This window comes from Acanthochromis polyacanthus, chromosome 7, assembly GCF_021347895.1.
Source record: "Acanthochromis polyacanthus isolate Apoly-LR-REF ecotype Palm Island chromosome 7, KAUST_Apoly_ChrSc, whole genome shotgun sequence".
Classification (NCBI taxonomy): domain Eukaryota; kingdom Metazoa; phylum Chordata; class Actinopteri; family Pomacentridae; genus Acanthochromis; species Acanthochromis polyacanthus.
Window position 1 is genome coordinate 20357512 of NC_067119.1, and position 26785 is coordinate 20384296.

General features: G+C 40.2%; 1 protein-coding gene across 1 annotated transcript; it reads right to left on the reverse strand.

Moving 5' to 3' along the window:
- dnah10 (dynein axonemal heavy chain 10) lies at nt 1–26785 on the reverse strand. Its single transcript, XM_051950441.1, has 77 exons — nt 26691–26785; nt 26467–26575; nt 26261–26373; nt 25890–26106; nt 25217–25374; nt 24784–25014; nt 24142–24332; nt 23801–23999; nt 23492–23686; nt 23153–23323; nt 22339–22515; nt 22071–22229; nt 21814–21965; nt 21568–21719; nt 21288–21452; nt 20987–21194; nt 20725–20881; nt 20140–20619; nt 19883–20041; nt 19685–19801; nt 19491–19593; nt 19203–19381; nt 18878–19089; nt 18469–18629; nt 18120–18349; nt 17917–18039; nt 17589–17822; nt 17253–17476; nt 16890–17159; nt 16600–16783; nt 16354–16488; nt 16077–16229; nt 15469–15657; nt 15207–15353; nt 14587–14778; nt 14351–14469; nt 14117–14275; nt 13795–13930; nt 13572–13694; nt 13358–13489; nt 13002–13218; nt 12584–12703; nt 12326–12471; nt 12096–12248; nt 11676–11936; nt 11110–11282; nt 10929–11022; nt 10581–10748; nt 10232–10420; nt 9786–9957; nt 9490–9693; nt 9324–9404; nt 8989–9186; nt 8708–8869; nt 8435–8609; nt 7889–8070; nt 7617–7753; nt 7313–7530; nt 6940–7161; nt 6581–6728; nt 6190–6469; nt 5770–5999; nt 5393–5666; nt 5174–5278; nt 4908–5062; nt 4681–4835; nt 3824–4004; nt 3485–3685; nt 2891–3100; nt 2661–2756; nt 2378–2549; nt 2154–2285; nt 1790–2001; nt 1510–1677; nt 680–860; nt 459–604; nt 1–358 (listed from the first exon to the last, which is right to left on the reverse strand). The coding sequence occupies exons 2-77, from the start codon at nt 26573–26575 to the stop codon at nt 212–214; spliced, it is 13380 nt and encodes a 4459-aa protein (XP_051806401.1). The 5' UTR covers nt 26691–26785; the 3' UTR covers nt 1–211.

Genomic DNA, 26785 nt, shown 5'->3' on the forward strand with positions numbered 1-26785 from the left:
TTTAAATGTCTTTGTCTGAATTTATTATAAAAACACGTATGACATCTAAATTACATTAAAGCATTGTTTTAATGGAATTTGCTATTCAGTGGATTTTTTTTTTCCAAAATGCAGCCATCTGGCATCAATTTAATTAACATTTCCATAAAAAGTAACATTTTTGAACAGATTGTGTGAAAGCTGACCAGCTCAGTGAGGCTAAGGGTCGTCTTCAGTCGGTGTTGAGGCACAAACAGACTCCCTGCAGCACCCAGTGGGACATGTGCATGGTGGTGAACAGGTCAGCCTCAAATACCAGCCCCACACCCATCGCATTCCTCCGCAAGGACGTGGTGTACACTGGTGTCCGCAGTGTATTCTGAAGTTCAAAAAACACAAAAATATGCACCAGTTAAGGAGAAAGATTCAAAAAGAGAACCATCGTACAATATGAAGGTCTGCATTTCTCTTGTCCACACCTGTAACCTGAGGCGTTGTACCTCTATGGGGATGACTTTGAGAAGTGGCAGCTCAACAATCAGAACTTTTGGTTTGCTCCTCACTAAGCAGCCCTTCTCTACGTCCCAGTCTGCTCCTTCCAGATACAGGCCAGACACAAAGCAACCTGCAGGGAATAAGACTGTCAGTCTTTAAAACTAATCACTGATCATGCTGCAAGCGTTTAGTGTCTTTACATTACCCTGTCGTGGTTTGTCACTGACTTCATCCTCACTGCGGTACTGGGTCACTTCTGTGTATAGTGTAGAAAGATCCAGAGGCCAACCATTTGTCCTGCAAGCAGCCTGGACCAGAGCAGTCAAGTAAGACTCGGGGACATGGAGTCCTGATAACCACATGACTTTTGGCTCACCCTCATCCACCTGGTAAACAAAAGATACACATATGCACAAGAGAAAATATACAGGAAAGAGCAATAAGACTTGCTAACAAAGCTGACTGTTATATGCAAATCCTCAAATTTAGAGATTTGACATATCTCTAAACTGCAAAAAATAATGCATGAAAGTAAATATAAAATGCTTCCAGACTGTCCACATTGTTTTGAATTGGAACGAGAGGCATAAGCTAAAAAACGTTAGCATTTTCACAAAAACAAAAGTTAGAATGAATGAAGACAAAGGTCAGGTAGGTAAATTTGGTGAACAGCTTACAAAAAGGAAATGAAAATGTGCAATATACTGAACAGATTTGAAAAAAAAAAAAAAAAAGGTTTAAAAAGAAGCCGATAAATTTAAATTGAGCTAAGAACTCAAGTGCAAATGAATTTTAGTTTTAAACTTTTGTTTATGAATAATACATATTTCACTACATAAAGCTACAGAAATCTGGACATACTAATGTAAAAATAGGAGGTGAAATAAGCTAAGACCTCAGCCTACACCTTTTAGTCAGCTAAATTAACGTGCTTTTTTTTTTACATTTGTGTTGTGATTATTTAAATATCTCTGAATTAGACAGACAGACAGACAGACAGACAGACAGACAGACAAGCTAAATGCTCTTTCTTACCCAATAGATGTATTGTTCATAACGCTTCTTGAAATGGCTCATCCAGTTTCCGAGGGACTTAAGAGTATCTGGTGCCAGCTTCTTCCAAATAGCAGGAATGTGACCATTAAAAAGGGCTCGAGCCACCTCATCCAACTCACTGCTCATACCCACCTCACCTGCCAAGGCCTACAAAACACAAGAGAATCTCAACAAACCTAAACTGGAGGGAGGCACCAAGACAGAACACCCATATGCTCATTTTCCTAATATCTTATTGTCCTCTGCTCTTCTTTCTCACCCTCTGCAGCTCAGCCAGAGAGCGCTGCATACGGACCACTAGCATGTTGAAGCGCTCTAGTTCTTGAAGCAGAACCACCGAGGTTGGAGAAATGTCAGTGCCAAAGTTTTTACGGATCACGTCCATGTCGAATAACTTGGGCAGCTTGTTCTGAATGTCCTGAGCCACCTGGCTGATGTATTCATCCCTACTGATGCTTCCACCAGATTCACCTGGGACAGAGAGAGTGTAGGAACACAAATTAGGAGAAAGCACTTGTGGACAGCTTTTACTTCTGAAAAATAGCACATATTATTTCTAAATGCCCTTCTACTCAGAATTTAATGAGAAAACTGGAAAACAATGATACAGTTTTCAATTATACCTGTCTGAGGCTGGAGGTCTATGAGGTGAGTCCACATCTCTTTAACTGCTTGTGTGTAGTATCCTATCTCTGCATTGGAATGAAGACCCATTACCTCTGGTGTGTTTGCCAAAGGCAAGGCCTCAATCTCATCTGTAATAAACAAGAAGGGAAAGCTGTGAGGGATGGCAGAAAACAACCTTTTCTAAAGTAAGAGAACTGAAATAGTGAAAACAGCAACTGACCAACATATATTGTCTTTGGTCCAGCTGGAGGGATCTTATAATCGACATCTTTGTTGCTGAAGAAGTGGAACTGACGGAAGGTGTAGAAGAGGAAGTCTCCAAGGTATTCATCCATGTAGACAGTCAGGATCCTGCGGTCGAAGCTATCAATAGCTCGACCACCATACATAACCTAATGAAACATTATGCAGTCATACTGATCTTGAAGCATTAGCTAACAGGATAGTAGCTATACATAATACATGAAAATATACAATATGAAATACAATCGGGTCATTCTAACCTCCCCAATAAGGTATTTAAGACTTCCCCACGGTATGTTGCTGTCTCCTTGGCCATGAGCTTTTGTTAGGTAGGTGTTCAGAATCTCCATACACACCTGTAAAACACAGCATTGCTTAAACTACTGAGAAGTGAAACATAACTGATATTATACTATTAAAATAGAGAATATAAGTCAGAGAATGTATTTAATTTATTTCCAACATAGCATTAGACTCCTGCACCACTTACAAAGAAGTCAGACTCGCTGAAGTCGTATGGGACATTCCAGCCGATCTTTCCGTACTTGCGTCTCTCTTGTACCACAGCATGGAAGAAGGCCAGCACGTAGACCAGGCTGCAGAATTCAGGGTGTGGACACGCAGTAAAAGACTCATGGGAGATTTTAGAGAAGGTGGCTCTCATGTTCAGCTTGAGACCGTTGGGTGGCTCTGTCACTACCTGCACGCAATATTAAAGCAGATGTAACCATACAGAAAAATGTAAAATCCTCTCGGTTCTTATTATAGTACCTCTACTTTTGGGTATATTTGAAAGATGCTCCTAGTATTTTCTCAAATGATTATCAATATGTTAAAAACAGATTTGGAGAGATAACTTTTTAGTTATTTAAAAAAAATATTTGATATGTATTGTAAGTATGCAACAATTTTTTTTCATTTTGGAGAACTGGAAATGAAAAAATATCATATTCCCCACATATTTAAAAGAAAACATACATACAGTGTAATCCTTGCATTCACTGCAAACCTATAATGTTAGCCCTGCTATCAATAAGAAATCCAAAGAAAACAAAGTAGAAGATTAGAAGAACATGTCTTTAACCTTTAGAGACTTCTGCAGTATGCCGATGGGGAAGTCCTTGATGGGGTTGGTGGTGATCCACAAGCGGAAGTTAGGGTTGGGTTTGGTGATTCTCTCTAGGGCTTTCTCCAGTTCCTTAAGCCACTTCACCAGCAAGTGGCAGTTCTGTAGCATCAACCACTGACCACCCGTCACTGCCTTCTCAAGCAAATCTAGTGCCACCTTTAAAACAGGAACAGAAGACAAAAAAAAATCAACCTTTTTACTTTTGAAATTGCTTGTATTGCTATTTAGCATGATTACTTAGTGATGAATATTTCAAATATTTCAGCTGTGACATGGAAAAGAAGTGTTCAGTACCTTCTCTTGGCCTTGGCCCATTGCGAGGAACTTGAACTTGCCTCCAAAGCTTGATCTCTCTGCTAGTTTCATGAGGTCACTGGCTGGGTCAGAGCCAGGGCTCAGGATGAAGACAATGGGGGAGAAAGGTGTGCTCTGCTCATAAATTGCATCGAAGTTGATCACAGGCGGCTGCACATATCTGAGCAGAAATACAAGGAAAACCAGGGACGCATTGACTTCTGTTGAAATAATTATATATCTGTAAACCCTGTCACATAAATCCGTTTAGTCAACTTGACCTTTACCACAGTAGTGCATTTTATGTACACACACTTTATATGCAGTAATAGTATATTTCAGTCTTTGCAAAAGTTTCAGGCACTTTAGCTGCACTTTCGACCATGAACTAGGCATCTGATTTAAATAAATTTTTCAGCATGGCAATGACCTAAAACATACAGCTATAGTCATAAAGAACTATCTTAAGCAACAAGAAGTACAAAGAATCAGTCTGTGCTGCATCAGTGAGTCGCCCTGAAGAGACAGAAGCGTACATGAAGAGACAGACAACACTGAGATGGCCTGAATCTACAACACAACTGTGGAACAGCTGGAACAACTTTCCTGCCAAGTACTTTAAAAAACTGGGCACAAAACTGTAGAAATTGACAGTGTTTTAAAAGTGGAACATGGATTTGATTTAATATAGTTGTTCTGCTTATTGCATTGTTTAGAAAATAATTATTCAAATAAAAGCTACTCAAGTGATTGCTTTTAAAGGCATCCTCTCTTTACTAGTTGTGCCCAAAACATTTGCACAATACATGCAGATTTTTGTAACTTTAGCTGCGTTATTGCAAAAGAAACAGTCTCACCTCTCTCCCATGGTAACAGTGACATAGTCCGTCACAGCTCTGTAGACTCTATCAACACGGAAGCAGCGCAGCAGCAGCAGCTTCTGGAAGGCTGAGAGGTTCTCTTTATATTTCATGGGAAATGGAGCCTGTTCTGGTCCGTCTAAGTCATACCACTGAAGAGAAAAACAAAGACAGCAATAGTCTCAGCTGACTCTATAGTGATTTTTGACACTGTGGGTACTTACAGATTTCCAGTCACTGAAATTTTTCTCAATGTCATCAGGCAGAGAGCCAAACTGTTCAGGAAAGAGCTCTGCAACTTTCACTACGTCCTCCCAGCCCTGATCTGGAAGCCAGTCACAAGGCTTTTTGTGTTGGCTTTTTTCCAGGGATAGATTACCTTGAAGTGGAAAGACATGAAAATCTGCTTTGAACATTGTGTGCATATGTCTGTGATCACTGTAATGTACCCAAATATTTGGGAGGAGTTGAACTTCTCTGGATCTCTTACCCTTGATAAAGAACTCCAGCTCCTCCTGAGGTACTCTCTCCTCTGCCTGCTCTATCTTGATGGTCATGTTAAAGGAAAAGAGCAACTTGTGCCTCTCAAACAGCCCTAGAGATGTACAATCAGTTAGGGTTATAAAGTCTACAAAGTAATCATAAACACCTCCAAATTAATTTTTCTGATTAATTTCATTGTCATTAGTATTCTTTTCTTTCTTTTTACCTGTGCAGCCATAGTTATAAACACTGTATGTGAGAGTGTTCATGATGTTCTTCAGTCTTTTGTGAAGGACAGAGTCCTGCATAGATTTTTGCAGCGAATAGTCAAATACTTCCAGGTATGAGGCTAGTGAGTACTGGTACATGTTGTTCACCAAAGCCATTTCTGTCAGTACAAAGAACAGGATAGCACCACGTCTGGCTGCAGGTCGGTATCCATCTCTGAGTTTATCAATGTCCACTGACGTCTTCTCAGCCAACTGCAGTTTCTCAAACACCTGATGATCACGATGTCAAACAAGGAAAATAACAGGATTAGAGATGTTGCTGAAATTACCCTTCTGCCATGAGTTCACTGACGCTTGTTTAAACCAAACTGACCTCAATGGCTTTTGACTTTGTTTTCTCCAATGTGTGAATGAGCTCTGTGTTGTCCAGCATGTTGCCTGTAGACGTCGCCAGTTCTCTGAGCAATGAGTCTCCAAGTTTTTTCAGCAGCTTCTTATTGCTGCTTGTCTCTTGGATCAAGCGTTCACGCTGCTCCTCCAGCTCCTTCTTCTCAAAGCCCATGATAACACTCAGCAGCTGGTCCTCCAGACCCTTAAGAGTCACTGCACATAACATAGACACAATAAATGGACAGAAGCAAAAAGAAAAATGACTTAATATCCATTGCCCAAGCACTCTTTAAACCTTTTGTCCCACAGCACTTTGCAATGTGTTTTTCCTTCAACCACTGACACACATACTGACATAGCACGGTGGCAAATGAAACTGTGGCTGTTATTCCAAAAAACTCACCAGTATAGTTTATGACCATGGCTTTTCCAAACACTGATGGAGGATATCTTGGGTTAGCCAGTTTGGTGTTGAGGTAAAGTTTAAAGTTGGGATCGTAATCCACCTCCTTGTCACCCAGCACAACCACCTGTCTGCCCTCAGCTCCTTTTACATTCTTCTCCAGGACATTGTCAATCACAGGGTCGATGTACTCATCCACATCTTGGAAAAGGAATGGGAAGCCATACTTGATGGCCATCTCTAGGTATTTTAGGAAGTCTGGATCATTGAAAGATGAGACCTGTGGCAAAACAGATAATCCCACTGTCTTGGTCCCTTGTCATTCTGGAGCAGTGGAAGGCTGCCTAAAGCAACCATTCTGAAACTTGGATAAGCACGAAACTTTATGTACCTTGAGGTTATTGTTTTCTTCCTTCTTCTTAATCCAGTTGAGTGCTTGCTGTTGAGGATCAATACACATTGGAAATCTGCTCCCTCTGGTGGTGAGGATACCATTTTGCACCGACAGTTCATCTGGAGGCAAACCTTCTGAGCCCCATCTGTCACACAGGGTTTATTTGATATTTATATAGTTAGTCTCATAGTTTTCTGTAGTCATTACTGAATGCAGCCAAACCAAATACAACAAACACAACAAAACAATGCCTGGTTCCTGTTGGTATCATTATTCAAAATGCCAAATGTATAATACAAAATATTTTTTTGTCTCATACTTAGAGTTTCTGAATGCTATGAGCACAAACTCCTCACCTGCTGATTTCTACCTCATCAGTAAGAAGGTTTTCCACTTTGAAAGGCTGACTCAGGGGTATGCCTCTCTTCTGTACATCCTGAACCCATGCTTGATATACCATTTCATTCCTAAAGTCCCAGCTGAAGGCCCCTTCATAGCTCAGAAAAGCAGCACAAATCAGGCAGTCACCCAGGAGACGTACACGGCGCTGTTTTAACTCGTCCAAGTCGTTTGTCCACCTGAGACGGGACACATTTTAAGAAAAGCAGCAGAAAAGAGAGATAGGGGGAGACAAAATGTAATAAAGAAAAGGAGATTGAAAATAAGAAATAATTTTAGTACGGTTGGTTACTCCTATAATTGCAAGTGTTTCATATTTTAGAACCTCACCGTTCATTTTCAGAGCTCAGGCCAGAGATGAGTTTGTCAGCAGCTATCAGTCTCCTCTCCATGACCTCAGCCTCCTCCTGTAGCAGCTGTTTTTCCTCAATAGCAGCTCGGTACTTCTCTCCAAGAGACTGCAACTCTTTCTGGATGCCGCTAAGCTCACTTTGAATGCTCTCCAGCTCCTGCTTACTCCGAAAGAAGTTCTTCTCTAGGCGTGCCACCTAAAAATAATATAACAACATGGCTCATTTATCTGTGTTTCTTCTAATACAGCATTGTGTAACATCACTTGTAAAACTTTCATTACCTTCTCTCTCTTGGGTTTTATCTCCCTGGCAACATCACAGTAACCCATGATTGCCTCGACAAACTTGAACATTCCTGATCCAGCCTTACTGATTGCTTGCATCTCCTCAAAGCTTGTCTGAAGGTTCTTCAGAAAGCCTAGCCAGGTAAAAGTGCAGAAAAGAAAGAAAACAAACGTGGAATATTTGTCAAATAAAAATCAGATGCAGTACATTAGGTATTATTATTTGCAGTCTTAATGGTAGGTTTCCATTAATCATAAGGTCAACTCACCTTTTACAGTTCTGACCTGGTTGTTATTGATGGAATCACAGTCCATCTCCATCAGTGAGCGCAGAAAGTTAGCCTCTGACATCATCCCCTTTGCTGACTGCCAACTGATTTCTTTGTAGCCACGCAGCACCAGGATGCACTCACAAACTACCTGTACTTGTTTGGGTGGTTTGGCAAAAGAGCTGCATGATGGACCAGCAAGAAGAGTCAGATAGAGGGAGAGGACTGTTTACTACATGACTTAAGTCTGTCACCAAAAACGCATGCTTGGTACACACATATATTGCATCTAGTCTAAATGTGTTAAGCCATGGCCTTGTAGGATTGATCCCTCTAGGGTCTAGGGATTAAACCTTCTAGAATATCACCTGCTATACAGTATGTTTTGGGTTATAATCAGTTTTCTTTACAGAGGTTCAGTATAGGCATTGTATCGTTATATTGTTTAACTAACCATTTAGAGAGGCGAGTTTGTCAATTGTTTTTTCACAATTTTTTTTCAACAGCAGAATGAGAACACTGTTCTTCAGAAGAAGGGAAGTTTACCGGATCTCCGTGACATCAGATTTTTCCAGATCTTGCAGTGCATGGCGTGCTGCTTCTAATGCCGGCAGAGCTTCAGCCAGAGCACTTTCCGCTTCTTTTTTCTCAACAGCAATTACTTTGTTCTGCTCTGCAATCTCTTTGGCTTTGTCTTCTGCCATAGTCTTTTTCTCCTCAGCTAAAAGGAAAAGATATTGATAAGTGGTTTGTAGTAGCTGTGCTTAGTTTCAATGGACTAGAGGACACTGTGTTTAAGACACGCAGATACTCACTGACCTATGGTGGTGTTTGTGGTAATCTCATCCAGCAGGGCTTCACAAGCTATGGCCTTTTCAGCGAGGACAACTTTCTGATCGGCGAGCTTTACATTCAGTTCAGCCAGCTGCTCACTGGCTTCCTTTAGTTTATCTAAACCTCCCTCCAGATGCTTGCACTGAGCTACAACAGAAGAGAACAAGTTAAATAGTATCATATATCATCATAAACAGTAGTAGTGTGGCACCAGGCAAACTCTTTCAACAGAGGCATTGAATTTATGGCACTGCTCATCTTCTCACCCAGGATATATTCGTCCTTTTCCTTCAAGAGGTTAGAATAGGTGCTAATAAAGTCCAAGTAGTTCTTTGGTGTAACATAGTTGCAACGTCTCAGTTTTTGCAGGAATAGTTTGCTGTAGTCACCCACGGAGCTATGGACCATGCATACATGGTCTACAACTGCTGCGGAGTGGGCCTCAGGAATCATTGGATTTTCACCTGTAAAAAGACAAAAGAAGCTGTTGGTCTCATCCAACTATATAAAATAAAGAAAGACCCTTTTCTGTGACAAAGTCATGCAAAAAATAAAAATAAAAAATAAATAAAAATTAATTTAAATGTATGTAATTACAAACCAAGGAAAGACTGAGCCACTGCAAGCAGTGCCTGTGGAGGCCATGGCAAGAACCAATCTATCACAGTGTTGTTCATTAGTCCTAAAAAATAAACACAAAGGTAGTAAAATTAAATCAGAAATGATATCAAGTCAAGTGAAATTTAAAAGTTGGATTCATATTTCACCAGGGAAGTTCCTGCAGCGTGTCCTCAGGGTATCTCCCACTGGAGACATGCCTAAAACAATGTGTAGATTGTTGGCACTCTTGTTGACAAAGTACTGCCATACACTCTCCTTAGAAGGACCTGCTCCCATCTTAAGAGCTTCATCGCGAAGTTGGTTGAGAACTGACTCCTTCTCATCATCAGGGAACAGTGCAGGAACAATGCCTATAAAGTGAGAGTATGATGCGAGTATTAAAGCTGTAGCTTTTAAGAAAGATGAATCAAGTGTGGGTCAGGAGATTAGACTGGTATCCAACCTGAGGTGAGCATGTTGTTAATGAGTTCCAAGAAGCCTTCCTCAGCAATATGAGCATCAGTAAAGAGGAATACTGTCTTCTTATTTTCAATGCCAAGCTTCAAATACAGTGTTTTCAGGTCGTCACGGAAGTTCGATTCACTGTATCCTCTGCTCAGTGCTATCTCATATACCTGGGACAAACAGATTGGATCACAAAAACTTCAAATTTATTTGTGAATACACATTGATTCTGCTTAACCTTGGAAACTCTGATTTCCTTTTCTATTCCTCTTCCTTAGTAACCATTCAGTTACAAGACTGCAGTTTCCACATTGGTAGACAGTGTCACCTAGTGGTGAACATGTTAGTAAAGCGCATTTGCTCTGCTTTAACTGTAATTTTTGTTTTTAGTATATGACCTTTTTTTCTCTAGAAGTAAAGGCCTGTAGAAATGCATTTCACAACCTCACAGCCGGCAGTGAAGGCAGCGAGCTTAGTGAGGGACTGCTTTCCAGAGCCCCCCACACCGACAAGCAGAGCATGGCCACGATCTATGCGGATGATTCGGTGAATCCGAGTCAGATGTTCCAGAGCATCATCAAACAGTACCAGGTTCATCCTTGACTTGTTCTCATTGTATTCCTCTAGAATTTCCTGCAGAGAGACAAAGAGCAATGGTCTCTCAAAAGAAACTATAGCAGGCAGCAAAATGTTGAAACAAATATCCAAAAAAGCTATTGCTTATTTATTACATTGAAAAACAACATAGAGCCCACTATCCCTGTTAGTAACACAGTTAAGGACTTGATAATACCTGAAATAAGGCTTTGGCAGCATCATAGTCTTGTATGTCATCATAGACCCTTGGTTCAGTATCACTGAGAGCTGTTCTGTAGTCTCCAAACAGAATTGGGTCCCTCATGACCGCCTCCATTTCTGACTTGAAATGCTCCTCAATTAAGTTCTTTATGTGGCCTTGGACCTGGAGACAAAAGCACACTGGGTATAGCTGAGAACTGCAGCAAAAAAAAAAAAAAAAAAAAAAAAAAAAGTAAAATATGGTAGGTTTTGAGTCTACATTTGTAATTACACACATTTTGATGTTGTCAATGCAATGGAAAACTTCCAGGAAATATCTGTTATTAGAAGTAGCAATTATTACCAAAGTTTTATCAGTTTCATCAATGAGTCTGTCGTGAAAGATTCTCAGGCACTCATTTCTCCAAACACGCACAAATTGGGTGACAGTCAAAAACCTGTTTTAGAGAAATCAGGGAAATCAAAGACATTTAGAAACATGCACCAGGGGTATTCTGTCACTGGAGTGAATGAGCCAGTCAGACCTGTCAGGTTTAGTGAGGGTCAGTCCATTGTAGACTCTGGAAAGGTCCCTCAGGTTGAAGATGTAGTGGAACTTGGAGGGAGTCGGTGGCAGATCTTTGATGATGGTGTTGTAGAGTTCCAGTGTGCAGAAGGTGACTTTATCACAAACTTTCTGGATGGCATCTTCAAATTGCTAAAATAGGTTATCAGGTTAAAGTCTAAGTGACATAGGTGGTTGAGAAAAGAGGTGTTACAACATCCTGGTATTGACAACTGTGATATAAAAATGAAATATTGATAGAATTGATATGTTAATAATACATAAATGACACATTGTAAATAATCCAGCACCAGTAACAAACTGCTTGACACTTCAGCAGAGGAATGACATACAGTAGAAATGCAGTCACAGACTGATTTGTATTTCAACTGTAACTCATTGCCAAAAACAGAGACAAAACACACAATAAAGATATTACGGTATTATCCTGAATTCTTTTGGCTATGGTAATCATGTAATGAAAATCTGATAATGAGGCAACCCTTGCTGAGATTTTAATTTGTCTTGTAAAAAAGAGATACTCACCCAGGTGTGGCCTTTGATAATGGAAGCATAAATAAGCTGGAGGGACTCCACTGTGGGGAAGGGGATGCCGAAGACACTGAAGAGCGAGACAAAGCGAGGATCCACCTCGTTCCTTCCACCTCCTGCCTTCCCCATAGCAGCAATAAAGTCAAGGTCCTTCAAATTTTTGTAGTTAAGCTCTTTTCCTCTGTTATATATGCCTCCGCGGTCCAGTAGCAGCTTCAGAAGTGCAATAGGCTGCTGTGTGCCGTAACTATCCACCTGTTCAGGTGTATTACAAACATTTCATACACATAAGAGCCATCACTTAGGACAGTCAAGAAAATGTAATACTTTGGAGCTTGGAATAGAATAGAATAGAATAGAATAGAATAGAATAGAATAGAATAGAATAGAATAGAATAGAATATCCTTTGGTACCTTTGGCATATTCATGTCATCCATAAAGACGAGCAGTCTCTTCCCTATAGGAGGCCCATAGCTGTCTTTGGTCCTTTTCTCCACATTGGCCTCCAAGTTTCTTTGCAGGTCCATTGAAGTCGTTCTGGATGAGAAGTTGATGATCAGAGTGCTCTATAAACAGAAAGGAAGATATTTAAACTCAAATGACATAAGAAAAGAGATGCTATATTGTTAGATGTTAAATTTACCCCTGTGTCTGCATTCATGTTCTTCACGAAGTTATGAATAGTGGCAGTCTTAGAAGTGCCAGACTCTCCAACCAGTAGCACTGGCCTCTTTATCTTCACCATCTGTTCCAGGATCCAGCCAGCTCTCGTTGTGTCAATAGTTGGCACTGGAACAGAAACACAAAGGAAATGTGAAGGAATCACACCCAAAAAGTTTAAATTCTTAAGCATGTGTTCACGTGAAATTTGTCTTCACTTCACATCTCACATATATATTACCTAGGATATCAGCAAACTTCATTTCAGGGTTGTGAATGTATTTGGCCACCAGGGAGCTCCAAGAAACCCACTTCTGCTGTGTTCCATCAAAATGGAAATCATACAGAGATGGTAGATATCCTGTGTGGATGCAGTCATTTTGTTCTCAGTAAGTAACATAATAAAACAAAACTTCACTTATTTTTGTGAAGAATAAACTGTGAAAAATAAAACTAGGTTGGTTTTGTCGTAATCTTTATCAATTCAACCCCAAACAATAAAATATCCAGTCTATTAACTTCCAATGGCAAGGGATGATTTTTTAAAAAAAAAATCTCATATTGTATCATCTACTAACAAGAATAAATCTAATCCACATTCAGACCTATCGTAAACGGCTATAAACATGCATAATCAATTTAAAAACTTTGCTCTTTACCTGGGATCTCACCAGGTCCAGCCAGGGTTTTCTCATCATGCACTGTAGTTAAGTTGGAAAGCTTTTTGATGAACTCATCAAACCTGACCCTGCTGCTCTCCAGTAATGTAGCCCCCAGTGAGCCATACAGAGCTTCCAGAAAATAACATTCCAAGACTTCAGCACTGCTGCTCTCACTTTCAATCAGCGCATCCAGTGTCAAGCACAACTGAGTCACCTGAACACACCATCAATACATGTGAGATTAATTCAAGAAGTCTGACTATGGGAGAATACCAATCTTCATTCAGGTATCTTTGTTTACATACAATAATACAGCTACTGCAGTAGATTTGAGATGTATGAGATTAACATACCATATTGAGATCTGTCTGAGGGACAACAGTCTTCAGTTTCTGGCCTTGTTTGCCACCAACAATACCATCCACAATCATGTCAATGGAGCTGTGCACATATTTCTCAAACAGCTTGTTGAGCACTTCTTGTTCCTAGAAAATATGTTGCTGAGATATTAAAAGCAAATTATATTAAAAAAAAAGATTAAATAGTGAATACATTCATTTCTTATACCTTAACAGGTCTGTTGTTCACCCATTTCTGCCAGTATGGGGTATAGCGCAGATTTTTTGGGTCAACAAATACCATCCCACAGCGGGAAACAGTAGCAGGGGAAGCATACTGCAGATCTCCAACCTGTAAATATAATCTTTTATTACAAAATTATTTAAAAGTTGCTTTGCAAAAGGTGCAGGGAGGGGTATTCTGCTAACAGCAATTTTAAATTCAGACTAACCTCAAACAGCAGGGCACAGTGACTCTGTAAACGGATCCGTTCTCCATTGGCGAGAGTGAGGAGCTTGTTGTCATCCATCACTGAGTTCATGTTCTCAACCCACAGAGCATCCACATCCCCATCAAAAAGGATGTACCTGTGTATCAAAGATCCTGCCATTATGTTGCATTCACAGAAATTCTGTTTTCTTCTCCTCTCAGTGTTTAATTACATGAAAGATTCACTGGCACATTACACATGCTAATCAACCAATAGAACAGAATAGAGCCAATAGAATAGAATAGAATCAACCAAATTCATCGTTAAACTTTCAACTTTCTACCTCCGCTCTTTTTTGTCAGTAGGTTTGTTGATGTCACGGAATATGTTGGATAAGATCCCATCAGTCCAGTCTCGAGTGTCCGGGTCCAAAACACCGTAAAGTTCAATGACACTCATGGCTTTAGGGTTCAGGGGATAAAGCTTGGTTTGCAATCCCAGTCTAACAGTGAGAGAAAAATAAAGGCTACTACTGTTCATACAAAAGATCAGAGATGTGATGTATACTGACACTGACTTGGTCTGAGCTTGGCATAATGTGCTGATCACAACGGATTTCCCTCCACCTGTCGGTCCCACAATCATAGTCGTGTGCCTGGTCATCATCGTCTCATACATCTGCACCACTTTATCCACCTGAAACCAAACACGGGATAAAAAATAAGGTATCAGCAACTAGTGTAGAGATGCACATGCTGAAACTAAATCCTAACTGCAGCACAATGGATCAAATCTAAAACTCAGATAAATAACCTGGTTAGGCAGCATGACATATTTATTGTCTTCCAGGATTTGTTCTACAGCATCATTAAAGTTGGGATAGCGAATACGAGGGCAGTCCAGGCCAGGAAAGAGATCAGAGATCAGCCCGAGAAACAGAGGGACATCCTCAAACACAAACTTTGGAAGGTTCATGTCCCTCAGAGCACGCATTAATACCACATCCTGCAGAGGAAAGACAGAAATGCAGAGGATAAGTGGCAAAAGAAGAAGATTTTTATGTTCACAAGGAATAAATTGAAAAACATTTCAAGACTAAAAGCACTTAACCTGCCCTTCATCAGTAAAGAAGCCCAAATGAAAAGTAGATATTTTTTTAATATGGGGTTGAGAGAGGCTAATTTAAATGGAGACAGTGTTTAGCTTAGACAGCTGCCAAAAATACATATAAACTGATGAGTAGCAGTAAAACCTAGAATAAAAATTCAAAGAACAAATTTCAGCAGCATTTCTTTTTTATGATCCCTGTGAAATCAACATTTTCCCAAAGGCAATCCTCCTTTCGTCTATATCTGAAAGATCACAAATAGTTTCTTGTTTTTCTGTTCACTATGTGAAAATAAACAATATTAAAAATGGTCTTAGCTCTATACCTCATTGAGATCCGGCGAGCCTCTCTTCAGCTCTCCTGCCATCACTAAAACAGACTTCAGAGCTCGGAGGCCAAAGTCATAGTGAGATTGCTTGGACAGCTGCTCTCGAGCCAGCTTGTAAAGTACCGTCATCTTCTTTGCCAGCACCTAAAACAAACAAAAATGAAGACATAATATTGTCAGAAGTGCATATCCATTGTTCACTACATATAAAAGCAGCAGTTAAACAATGAGCAATGTAATTTGTATGTGCATCTGTCACCTTTGCCATTAGGAACCCTTCAGAGAAGAGCATGATCTCACAGATCTGCTGCAGGTCAGGTACAATAACCACTACAGGCCTGAAGAGGGCCTTGACTGACTCTGGCAGCTCTGTACGTCCTGCATAACCAGGGTTCATAGTGATGAAAATCCCCATACGGTCATCAAGGCTGATCTCCTGACCTTCAAACTGATGTGAATATTGAGAAAGAGGTTGTTTAGGCAGATCAAAAATCAACAACTCTTCCGCACTCTGGCTAAAAGAGCAAATTTATTTATCTTTTGTAACCGTTATTTAGTCAGGAAGTCCCTTTATATAAAAATCACTTTTCTACGAAAGACTTGGGCAAGAAGGCCCACCACTATAAAGTTACAAAAGATTATAGAACTGAGTGTGACAACAGTTGACATAGGACAAAATTAAAGCACATTTAAACAACCAAGGGATAAATATATACAAAACAAAATCTAACTCAGGAATAGCAACTGCACTCTCCAGTTCCACATCTTTACAACAGATCTTCAACTTCAACCTTATAAAATACATTTGAATGCATATTAAAGATGAAACTGCTTTTAATGCATTGTGCATCACTGCAACAGACTTACAATAAATCTTTTAAGGTGCCGAATGAGAGCGTTGCGGATTGTCTGGATTTGGGAGGAGATAACTGACAATACTGAGGCATCAATGCGATTGAACTCATCAAAGCAGCCCCAGGCTCCACACTGGGCGAGGCCAGAAAAGATCTTACCCACAGCCTGCACACAAAGAGTAAACGGATTTAGGCAAGCAAGTCGTAAAAAACAAAAATTACCGTACAGTAAGGTTGGATAGAATCACATTTTTTAGTAGCATTTGACTCTTCAAGTGTGTGCTTCTTACCATGTAGTCCATTCCCTCACCACAGTTTGTAACCACACAGAGCAGACCTAAAGCTTTAGCCAGATCTTTGGTGGACTCTGTCTTTCCTGTACCAGCCGGCCCAGCAGGAGCTCCACCCAAGTACATGGAGAGGGCCTGCATCACAAACACACACCCACATACACAGATACACTATTGTCAAAACAAGCTGACAGAACATTTGCAGGAATCTTCCTAAGTATTACGAATTAGCAAAATGTTTCAGACCTGAGTGAGGGTGAGGTAGATCCGGTCTGTCAGTGGGGTTATGACCAATCGGCCATTCAGTCCCATGTATTCATAGCCGTAGGAGAACGAAGCACTGCACTGACGCACAAATAGGTTGTCATGTTTACGAACCCAGTAGAATCTCAGCTGGCTTTCCCACTCAAATTCCTGTGCATCCATTATGCTGGAAACAGATTGGAGTTTTTATTTTGGTTTGTTTTTTTATTATAATTTAGTCACCAATAAAAACACTTTCCAATACAAGTCAGATGTGCAAAAGCTAAGTTTACCTGTTTCGTACAAAACTGTCCACAATGTCTCTGGCATGAACATCAATGATAAGCACAGTGTTGATCTTTCGTCTGTCATTTTTCTTCAGAGGTTGAGTAATGCGTGTTACCAGCTCATCAATCTGCTGGTGCATTTTATCAGCATAGCTTCTCAGTGCAAGTTTCTGTCCTTTCTTCACTTTTTGAAAGACATCCTCTACCTCCCAGGTCCACCACACTTGATTTGCAGCCAGCACCATCATTCCCTGATACAGCAGCATCCAATCCACTCTGAGAAACACAGGGATGCCAAAGTTACTGTGGCCCATTTGCACAAATAGACACTGGAAAAATAGTCAACACACATACAGTATTTGCACACACCTACTCCTGTCTTCACAGTAGCGGAAGATTGCCTCTTTGGTGATGAGTCTATTCGTCCTCCTCATCTCCAGAAGTACTCCCATCATCCACTCCTCCACTCTGCCCTCCACTGGAATGGGATTCCTCAGCTCCATCACCTCACCCTCAGCAGACACCATGGCTCCAACAACTGTAGCTCCGCCGCTTTCCACATCAAATCTCAGAGACGCTATGTTGTCATACATCTTATGTAACAAAGAGGGGAAAATATCAAGAAGAGTCTTCTGTCCCCTACATTGAAAATTTAGTGCTCATGTCTTTTCTATCACTCTTCCAATGTCAGTAGTGGCCACATACCTTGATCATGTGCTCCTGGACACATGCAGGGTCACTACTCCCGAGAATGCTGAGCAGTTCATCATCGGAAATGAAGAAAAAGCGAGGAAATGCATTCCGTTTGGAGTCCAGGTAGTCATTAAGACTCTTTTGGCACCTCTCTAGACCATCACTCAGAGACTGCAGGTCTGTTAGGCGGTTGGGAACCAGGCAACATTTCTTAATGTTTGGAACATTCACTGTGACAGTCATTATCTGAAAAATAAAAAATCAGGAGGAGATTATATTTTGAAATTTCCAGTCACAGAGTACCTTGCTTTCATCTGGCCAATATTATGGCAACACTCACGTCGTTGAATCTTTTGTCAATGTTGTCAAATTTCTTTGCTTCCTCGGGTAATTGTAAGCGAATGTCTCCACCAATGAATACGCTCTCCAGGTACATCCATTTTCGTTGTACCAGCAACCACACCTGTTTAAAAAAATATGTCATCAGTAAGGATTTCATGGATCGGCTCAAGTGTGATGGGAAATTTGCTTGCACTCACTGACCTCTATGGTTTCACTGATAAGGGACAGATTTTTCTCCCATTGTTGTACGGTGCTAAGGAAGGGTCCAACAAAACGGCTGCCAGCCATGCTCTGTAAATTCATGACATCGTTGTCCACATTCAGCAGTATCTCATCCACAGCACCCAGAATGAAGCCACGCTTCTGTGTGCCTTTAAAATAAGGCTGCACATTGAACTCCATGCTTTCCCAAGTGTTTACCACCTCCTCCACTCCCTGGAAGCACAGCACATATAAGGATAACATATTTTAAAAGTCACTGTGATTTCACTGATAAATTGCTGAAATTGATGTATAACTCTAATTTCAGATCATTCAAAAACAGGAAAGCTTGCCATCTCAATGCTGAGCTCCTTCACAGCAGAGGTGACAATGTCACCTATGACGTTTGCATATTTGTGTAATTCCATAGCAAACATGTTCTCCAGGGTAAAGGTGTCCATGTTGATCTCAAAGCTAGTGCCAGTCCTTTCCATCAGCTCCTTCCAATGCCTGAAATATAAAAACTTATTTTTACTCAGAGTTACACTTGTCCTATTCCTACACACTACTACCATAAATACAGTATTTCATTATCTATTGATGTCACATTGTAATCATCTGCATAAAGTCACCATATTTAAAAAAAAAAACTGAGTGCTTCAATTACAAAAAAATGTAACCCATTCATGTAATAACTGATTTTGTTTAGGGTGTCGCATTAATTCCCCTTAAGTTTTTGTATCAATCTTTAGACTGACCTGTCTTTGAGGGCCTTATTGTTCAGGTCCAACAGAAGAGGCAGAGACTCTCTGAACTCTTTCATGCGTCCTTCTAAGAAGAAGGCCACAGGTAAGGCACGCACATCTTTGGGTAGATGCCTCAAGCTTCTGATGAAACCTTCAATACCCTCCTGTAGCAACTGGATGTCTAAATCTACCCACAAGGTCTGAGACCATTCTGCCTTTGCATCCTGAGAGGTGTGAAGACAAGCATATGAAAAACTGGAAAAACTTTTTTGACCATGTTTGTGTAATGTATTCTGATCTGCATTTGTTATTTCAATTTACAGTCATCATATCCTACCTGCTGAGCTTTAAATACATCATAAATCTGTCTCAAGTCCTGCATGTCCTTCTGCATGCTGATAACCTCTGGGTACACAGTCACTGGTAGGTCTAACAGCTTCTCAGCATTAGTTAGCTCCTGCCGTCCTGCCACAATCTTGGCAAGATCAGCTTCATATTTTGCCATAATAGTAAATCCTGGAAAGAACACAAAAGAGAGACTGTTTCCCCCACTCGGCTTCAACATTTAACATACATTATTCCTCTGGATATAACAACCACAGGCACGATCCAAGTGCACACAAACCTTTCTCCAAATTATCTCCCACAGCTCCAGGACCATGCATGTTGAAGCTTTCAGCAAATATAGACAATTCTTGTTTAAAGTCTTCAATCTTCTCATTTGTAATCTTTGAGTGGGATGACAGGGTAACAGAAAGTGTAGCATCTGTAAATGTCTAAGACAAACACATATTTCATTTGCTGTTTCAGTTGTCCTACCACAGTAAATGATTTCTTGACATCTGTCAGACTTTCATCCACTTGTCTGGCTTCCAGAAACAGATCACTCCATATCTGGTCAATATTGGCCATCAGCTCCAATTCATCCTCTTCAACCTAAATCACATGAAACAAGTTCAACAAAGGCAACAATATCAGTTTTGAAGGGACATCAAATTAGCGTTAAGCTCACAGTACCTCCACTTTGTACATGGCCAGTGTCCTGTATCTTTCCTGAATGTCAGTGAATCTCATTTCCACATCCAAAGACATGTCCCTGATGTCTGAGATGGTACTAAGGACAGATTTAAGGTCTTCAAAAGTATCTGGTTTCTGTTTCAGGTTCTTGGAGAGTTGCTGTAGTATAAAACATCCACAAGGACACATCACATGTGAAAACCAAAGAATATATAATATAGAAATACTAGAAAAAACTATGTAGCATGAGTCAGTACCATAAATTCATCCCTCAGGCTGAAAAGATCCTTTTTGGCAGCCTTGTTGAGTAAGCTACCTAGTGAGCTGATCCAGGATTCAGCAATCCCCTGCACGATGTTAGCCAGAGGCTCCAGGTTTAGATGGATGATGTGCTCATTCATAAACAGAGGCTCCAGCTTCACTTCCTGATGAATATGAGCAATGAACTGGAGCTTATCATCATACATAACACAGGATGGTTTCTTTGCAGCAAACTTTTCATTGACAATGGTTTTGTTCCTTTCCCAGAGAGGCCGATAGCGTTTCCAGTGGATAAGGTACCGATTCACAGAGACCAGCAGCCGCTGGACGTTCTGGGATACTGTCATGGTGCTCTCATTGATCTGAGGATGCTGCCACACATCACTGTAGAAGCTGAATGTCACAAACTCATCTTCACCCCCCACACGTTGTGGAGGGCACTCAATGCAGGTCCCATGCATCCAACGCACAAATTGCTTAAAACACAAAAATTTACTCAGAATCGAGTCAAATCAGTCAGCGTTAGATTACAAATCTGTTTTTAAAAGCAGTGATATAGAAAACAATGGTGACAATCCCACCTTGGTGCTCTCTATGCAGTTTCTGACACACTGCATGATCAGCTGGGAGATCTCATTGCTTTGTGGCTGCAGCACAATCTTTGGGTCAGACAGGATGGCATCAATTTGAAAAAGAGCAGTATTTCCCATCAGCGTCATGCTGAAGGCCTGTATGTTCCTGAAAGCACGAGAAGATGCTCGTTGAGAGATATTGTAGTACACTGCAAAAATGCAGTGTTCGTTACAAAACAGACAGTAGATAATTTCAACATCATATAGTTACCTTAGCACCATCTGTACGAGGGAATCTAGCACCTTGCGCTCCCAGTACATGTAATAACTCGCCATACATTTGGCTTTGCCACTGCTGGTTTCCATGATCAGATGTTCTGTCTTTGTGATGAGGAATCCAATGCTGGTATACTTCGTACTCAGCAGATTTATGGTCTTGACTTTCTCTCTTTCAATATGTTCACAAAACTCTTTGACACCTGAAAAAATGACCAGTTAAGTCAGCAACAAAACGTTTGAACCCTTGTGAAAGTTTCATTGTTAAAAAAATAATATCCTTCTTCAAGTTCTACCTGGTAAGTCGCTTGATTTATCTGGCACTGGAAATTTCAGTAAATTTGCCATCATCAAGGATTGCAAATTGGAATCAATTTTCTTCTCATTGTTGTGAATTTGACTGACAAGAGACTCAAACTTAGAGACAGCCTGGATGCCTCGTTTGATAAATTCAGGGATCCCTAAAACCAAACAAATATTATCCGATATCAGTTTTACAGGTAAAAACAATTTATCAAACCTCAAGTGTGTATATGTCAGACTACACAGACATTCCATTCTCTGTAGCAACAGTACCCAAGGAATTCCAGTTCACTCTTCTGCAGCCAAAAAGCATCTCTTTTTGGACAGCTTTGATGTGTGGGGCTAGCATAATCATATGTGCCTCACTCAGGCTTTCCATTACAGAGTGGTAACAGTTGACAAGCCTGTTCAGGTCATCAACATATCTAAAACCAAATTTAAAACAAATTAGAGATTACATAAATCAGGTGTTTAAACCTTTGGCAAAAAATCTGTGCAGAGTTACAAGTGAGTCCTCACAGGGTTAATTTGTCCTCTTGTAGAGCAACATTTTTAGGCAAATCAGGCACAGAGTAGCCCAGTGCTGCAAGGTAGTGTGCCTCAGAAATGATTTCCTTGATCTCTGGAGCAAAGTTCACCATATATCGGCCACCTTCACTTGGTGGGACATTCTGCAGGGAATTTAACATAATAAAAATAAGAATAGCTACTGTATGTGAAATTTACACAATATTCCAACAGCAATAAATAAGTAAAAAATTATGAGCGATACAAACCCCTCCTGCCTGGACTTGGTTTTCACTGTTAATCATGACCAAAAGGGTCTTCTTCATTACCAATGGCAAGTTGGATTCAGTCTCATCCAGCCAGCACTCATACTTCTCCACTTCATAGTCCTTGATGTGCTGTGCCATTTCCACATACTTGTCCTTGGCCTGAGCAGAATGCAACATAATCACAGGGGGCTTTCAATGACACTTTGGTGTCTGAAAAGTTTAATATTGGTACTGACCTGCACAGTTGTGCAACAGGGTAATAACTCACCGCTTTGCCCTGTTCACTCTCCATCATCTCCGGCACTTTCAGGAATGGAAGGATGGTTTGTTTGATGCGACGGAAAAGAAATCGGGCCCATCTGATCGCTCCAGCCACAGGAGGCTCCAGCTTATTTCGTGGTGGGTTGTCCTTTTTTGACTCATAGATTTCATGTATGCTGTCCACCTACAAGAATAACAATAAAGACTTTGTGATTGTGAGGGATCATGTCGCTGTATTCAAATCCTACTGATACAGCAATAAAATGGTTACATGAAATGACCATAAAACATAGTTGTACAGCATTTTATGAGACTCCATGAAATGTAATTTTCAGGTTTAATGTGGATTATTAATAAACTGTATGCTGATGCAGCAAAGCTACATAGAATAAATGCATTTTGTAACTGTTAGAAGTAATTAGCAGCAGTGCAACGTTGCAATTAGGGTTGCACACCTGATTACAATATAAGTCATATGCATGGACACACTGCTCCTCAGCTAAGGCTTTAATAACAGCATTTTTCTGACACAGAGGAGTTTTTATGGTCCCCAAAAGAGCTTTTTTTAAAAGATGAAAATAGTGGCAAAATAATGGGAAATGAGAATAATAATCATTATTAGTCAATACTAGTTGGTTTTGTTTATCAAATGGTCAGAAACAGAGGAAAATTGAAAAGATTTGAGTCAAATAAGATGACAAGTTCATTATTTTTGCTGAGCTAAGTCTAATCATGCTTGACACTCGATAATAACTGAACTTTAACTGCAAAGAAAAATATGAACCAGCATCTTTTCTTGAGTTCACAGTACAGTACAGTACCTCTTTGCAAAACTGAGCCAGGATGTCATTAAATTTTTTCATCAAATGACTGTTGACGGCCTCTCTGGAGCGGATGTGTTTGAATTTAAGCAACATTTCAAAGGCAGCAGCTGAAGATCGCAGTGTCTTAAAAGACTGATCAATAAAGCCGATGGCCTCTTCTTCAATAGCCTGAGCAGACACACAAAAAAATTACTGATAAAAGAGGTCCAGCACACATAATATTATGTAATTACATTGGTGTAAACTTAAATTTATTTATGGAGTACAGTGATAGTACCATGTTATTACTGCTGAATTAATTTATGTCACATTTAATAGTTTCTGTAATACAGTCACCTGAACTGTAGTGTCAAAGTCTTGCATGATCGTTTTCCAGCAGCTCATCTTAAAGATGTTGAAAGGATCAAAACTGACTTCCTCAAAAGGTAAAACCAGATCATCCACTTTGCACAGCACTTCATCAATGCATTTTGGGTCACCCGTCACCTCTTTTAGCTCTGGACCAAAGATGCTGTGGAACTCCTCCAAAATCTGCACAACACAGATCCAGAAGAATGCTTTCACGAAATTGATCTATATTTTAGGCATTGACCGGTTCAGTTATTATGTGAGGGGTCAGTATTTATGTGAGGTATATACACTGACGTGCAAAACGTTGTGCAGGTCCTGGCAGACAGAAGCCATGTAGTCACTCCTCTCAAACAGTCTTTTACGGTCAAATTCCCAACGTGGACCACGGCCAAATTCTTCAATGTCAGCACGCCTCTCAAAGTAGGAAAACTTCCACTGATCCAGAACCTGCTTAGCCTCATGCACCTTGGATATGGCAACTTCCCTCTTATCTCTGTTCAAGGCAAAACACATGGTTAAGTCATACTGAAACAATCAAACAACATTTTTGCATAAAGAATGCCAATTGACTGTTGAACAACACTGTAAAATAAACTTCAAAATCAACTGTAAAATTGAAGCACATCCACACTTACTTGAATAAGGTGTGGACATCAATTACTTGAGCCACACGTTCACACAGTTGCCAGGCAATACGCTCCATTAGGGGGACCATACGCTCATTTGTGTTATAGTGGCAAGAGATCATCCACATAATCTGCAAGCTCTCCATCAGATCAGGGATAGTCTCCAGGATCACACCAAAATTTGCTCCGGAAGCCAGATTCTGCAACAGACAAAGGTAACTTTGAGGATATCACAAGAATTCTGTTACCACAATTTCAATAAAAAGCAGATAATTCATCAGTAATGCAATCAGTTATTTTATTTAACCAATATTTAAGAAATCATTGAGTGCATTAGCTCATCTTTAATGATGTTCTAAGTGCAAATTAAATGCAGGACAGAAGAACACAGTTAAAAATTTGCAAACAGCCACATTCAAAAGTGGAGTAGCTTGTAATCATGGTTAGAAATTGACTCAGACACAATTGTGTAAAGATTTGAAGTGTGTTGAGAAGTACTCCAAGTGTGTGCAGCACAATGACTACAAACAGTTCTCCAAGGTTTAGTGTTTGCGTAGAGCCTTCCAGACAACGTGTCAAATAATGATTATGGGATCATTTGTTACATGCCAGTATTAAATCGTATGAGTTTATAAAAAAGAGGTAGCTCACCATGAAGTGTCTTTCCAGTGTTTTGAGGAAGCTTACATTGTTCTCTGACTCCAAACAGTATTTAGTCAGTTCAGCAATTGTTCCATTCAGGGTCTGAATAACACTTGTATCTGCTTTGGTCATCACCTCCAGGATCTTCTCCACCACAGGCTGTTTCAGCTGCTCACTCAGAGCACCCAGGACAGATGCATGCTCCTGCCAGAGTACTATTTCTGCCATAGGACCAGGTGCCTGGAACAGAAATGAAGAGTGAAAGTTTCACATTGGACAGCACCATGTACATTCTATGTTTTCTTCGACTAAATATTTACATATTGAGCTGACAGGTGTTTCATTACTTGGTAATATTAGAGACAAAATCCTTCAGTTGAACTAGAATTTCTTAGGCTTTGATGTCAACAAATCTACTTGGGTTGAACCTCAGAATACAAACCTGTGGCTTTGTGTTTTGCTGCTCTTCAATGACAATGGTAATCTGAGTCTGCCAGTTCATCACACACTGCTCCAACTTTTCCAACATGTCTGGATCAGAAAGCAGGACATCCACCCCTGAGTCCAGGTCTAGCTCAGGGATGTGTAGTGAAATCTCATCTGGGACAAAGAGACTGAGCTTTACATTGCATGCCTTATTATACATTTTTATGAAAGAGGTGTACCAAGCCTTACTTTTTCCCCTGCTAATGAATTCGCCCAAGACATTGAATTGTTTTATTAACTGCTCTAAGAGGGCACTTTTCACAACAGACTAAAGTCTCTGCAAAAGTCCTCTCATGGAGGGGCATGCTTGGAAATTTTTATTGTTTACTTGAGATAATATCAATCAAGCTGAAGTTGAGTGGATGACTCAGTAGAAAATACATGACAAAATAGAGAAAAAATAAATTACTATTATTATCTCATGTAAACAATAAAAAATCTGAAAATTTATTTAAAAAAATAATGTTATCTGTTTTTGCAAATAAACTCTTCATATATATCATGAATGCCCAAAGGTTTCTGATTACACTGCAGAGCTCAATCAAATCCATTTTTGTTTGTTAATTTTAGAACACTGATGAATTATTGAAATCAAACATAAAGAGCCTGGGTATATCAATAAAACAAACCCTCAATCTGATGGCTTTGGAGAGTTGTGTTGATCACTCCCAAAAACTTGTGTATCCTGTGGAGCAACTCATCGCGAATCTTGAACTGCCCACTTGGCTTCACTGGAGTCTTCTCTTCATCCTCTCCACTGGCCTCCTTCTCAGGAGAAGCTTCCTCTTTTTCATAACCTCCACCAGCTTTTGTCATCTGGTGTGCAGTAAGCGGGGGTATACACACCTGACATAAGGAACACAGAAATTGGACGTCTGGTATTATTTATTCAGAAAATCAGATATGTTGAGGTTTACAGCTTTTCTATTGTTGTTACACTGAATTATAATCTTACTAGTAGAGGTTGCTGCCAGTTTGTGAATTGTTTTCTTTTACTTACATGTGCAAGTGAGTTCCACACCTGAAGGGGATGTCCACTATGTATGCTGATGTCAAACAGCAGAGGCATCAGGATGTTGGCCTCATTCATATCCAGTGGTTCAGCAATGGGTTCTGTTTAAAACACAATAATGTATTGGTTCATCATTTTTAAGTGCAACAGAGGTTTGAACATGTGTAACTGTAATTACTGAACTGTCATCTCACCCTTAGTGTTCCTGAGAAAGCAGAAGATGCGAGAATTCAAAAATCTCTCAGGGTGATGGTTTACTGCCACACGAAGCTCAATGTAATAAACCACTTTCACCTCAGTCATCTAAAAACATCAAACAACGAACGATTTAAACAGTTCAACTATCTCTGTCGATTTTAATAAACACACAACCACAACTTCAAAGCAGTTAGGAAAGGTCCAGTTAGTTGGGTCTCACCTGCTTAGGGCTTTCTCCATTTGTCTCCTCTGAGTCAGAGATGTTCCCTACTCCACTTTGAGTCCGGAATTTCTTGTCAGGATCTGAAGAATCTT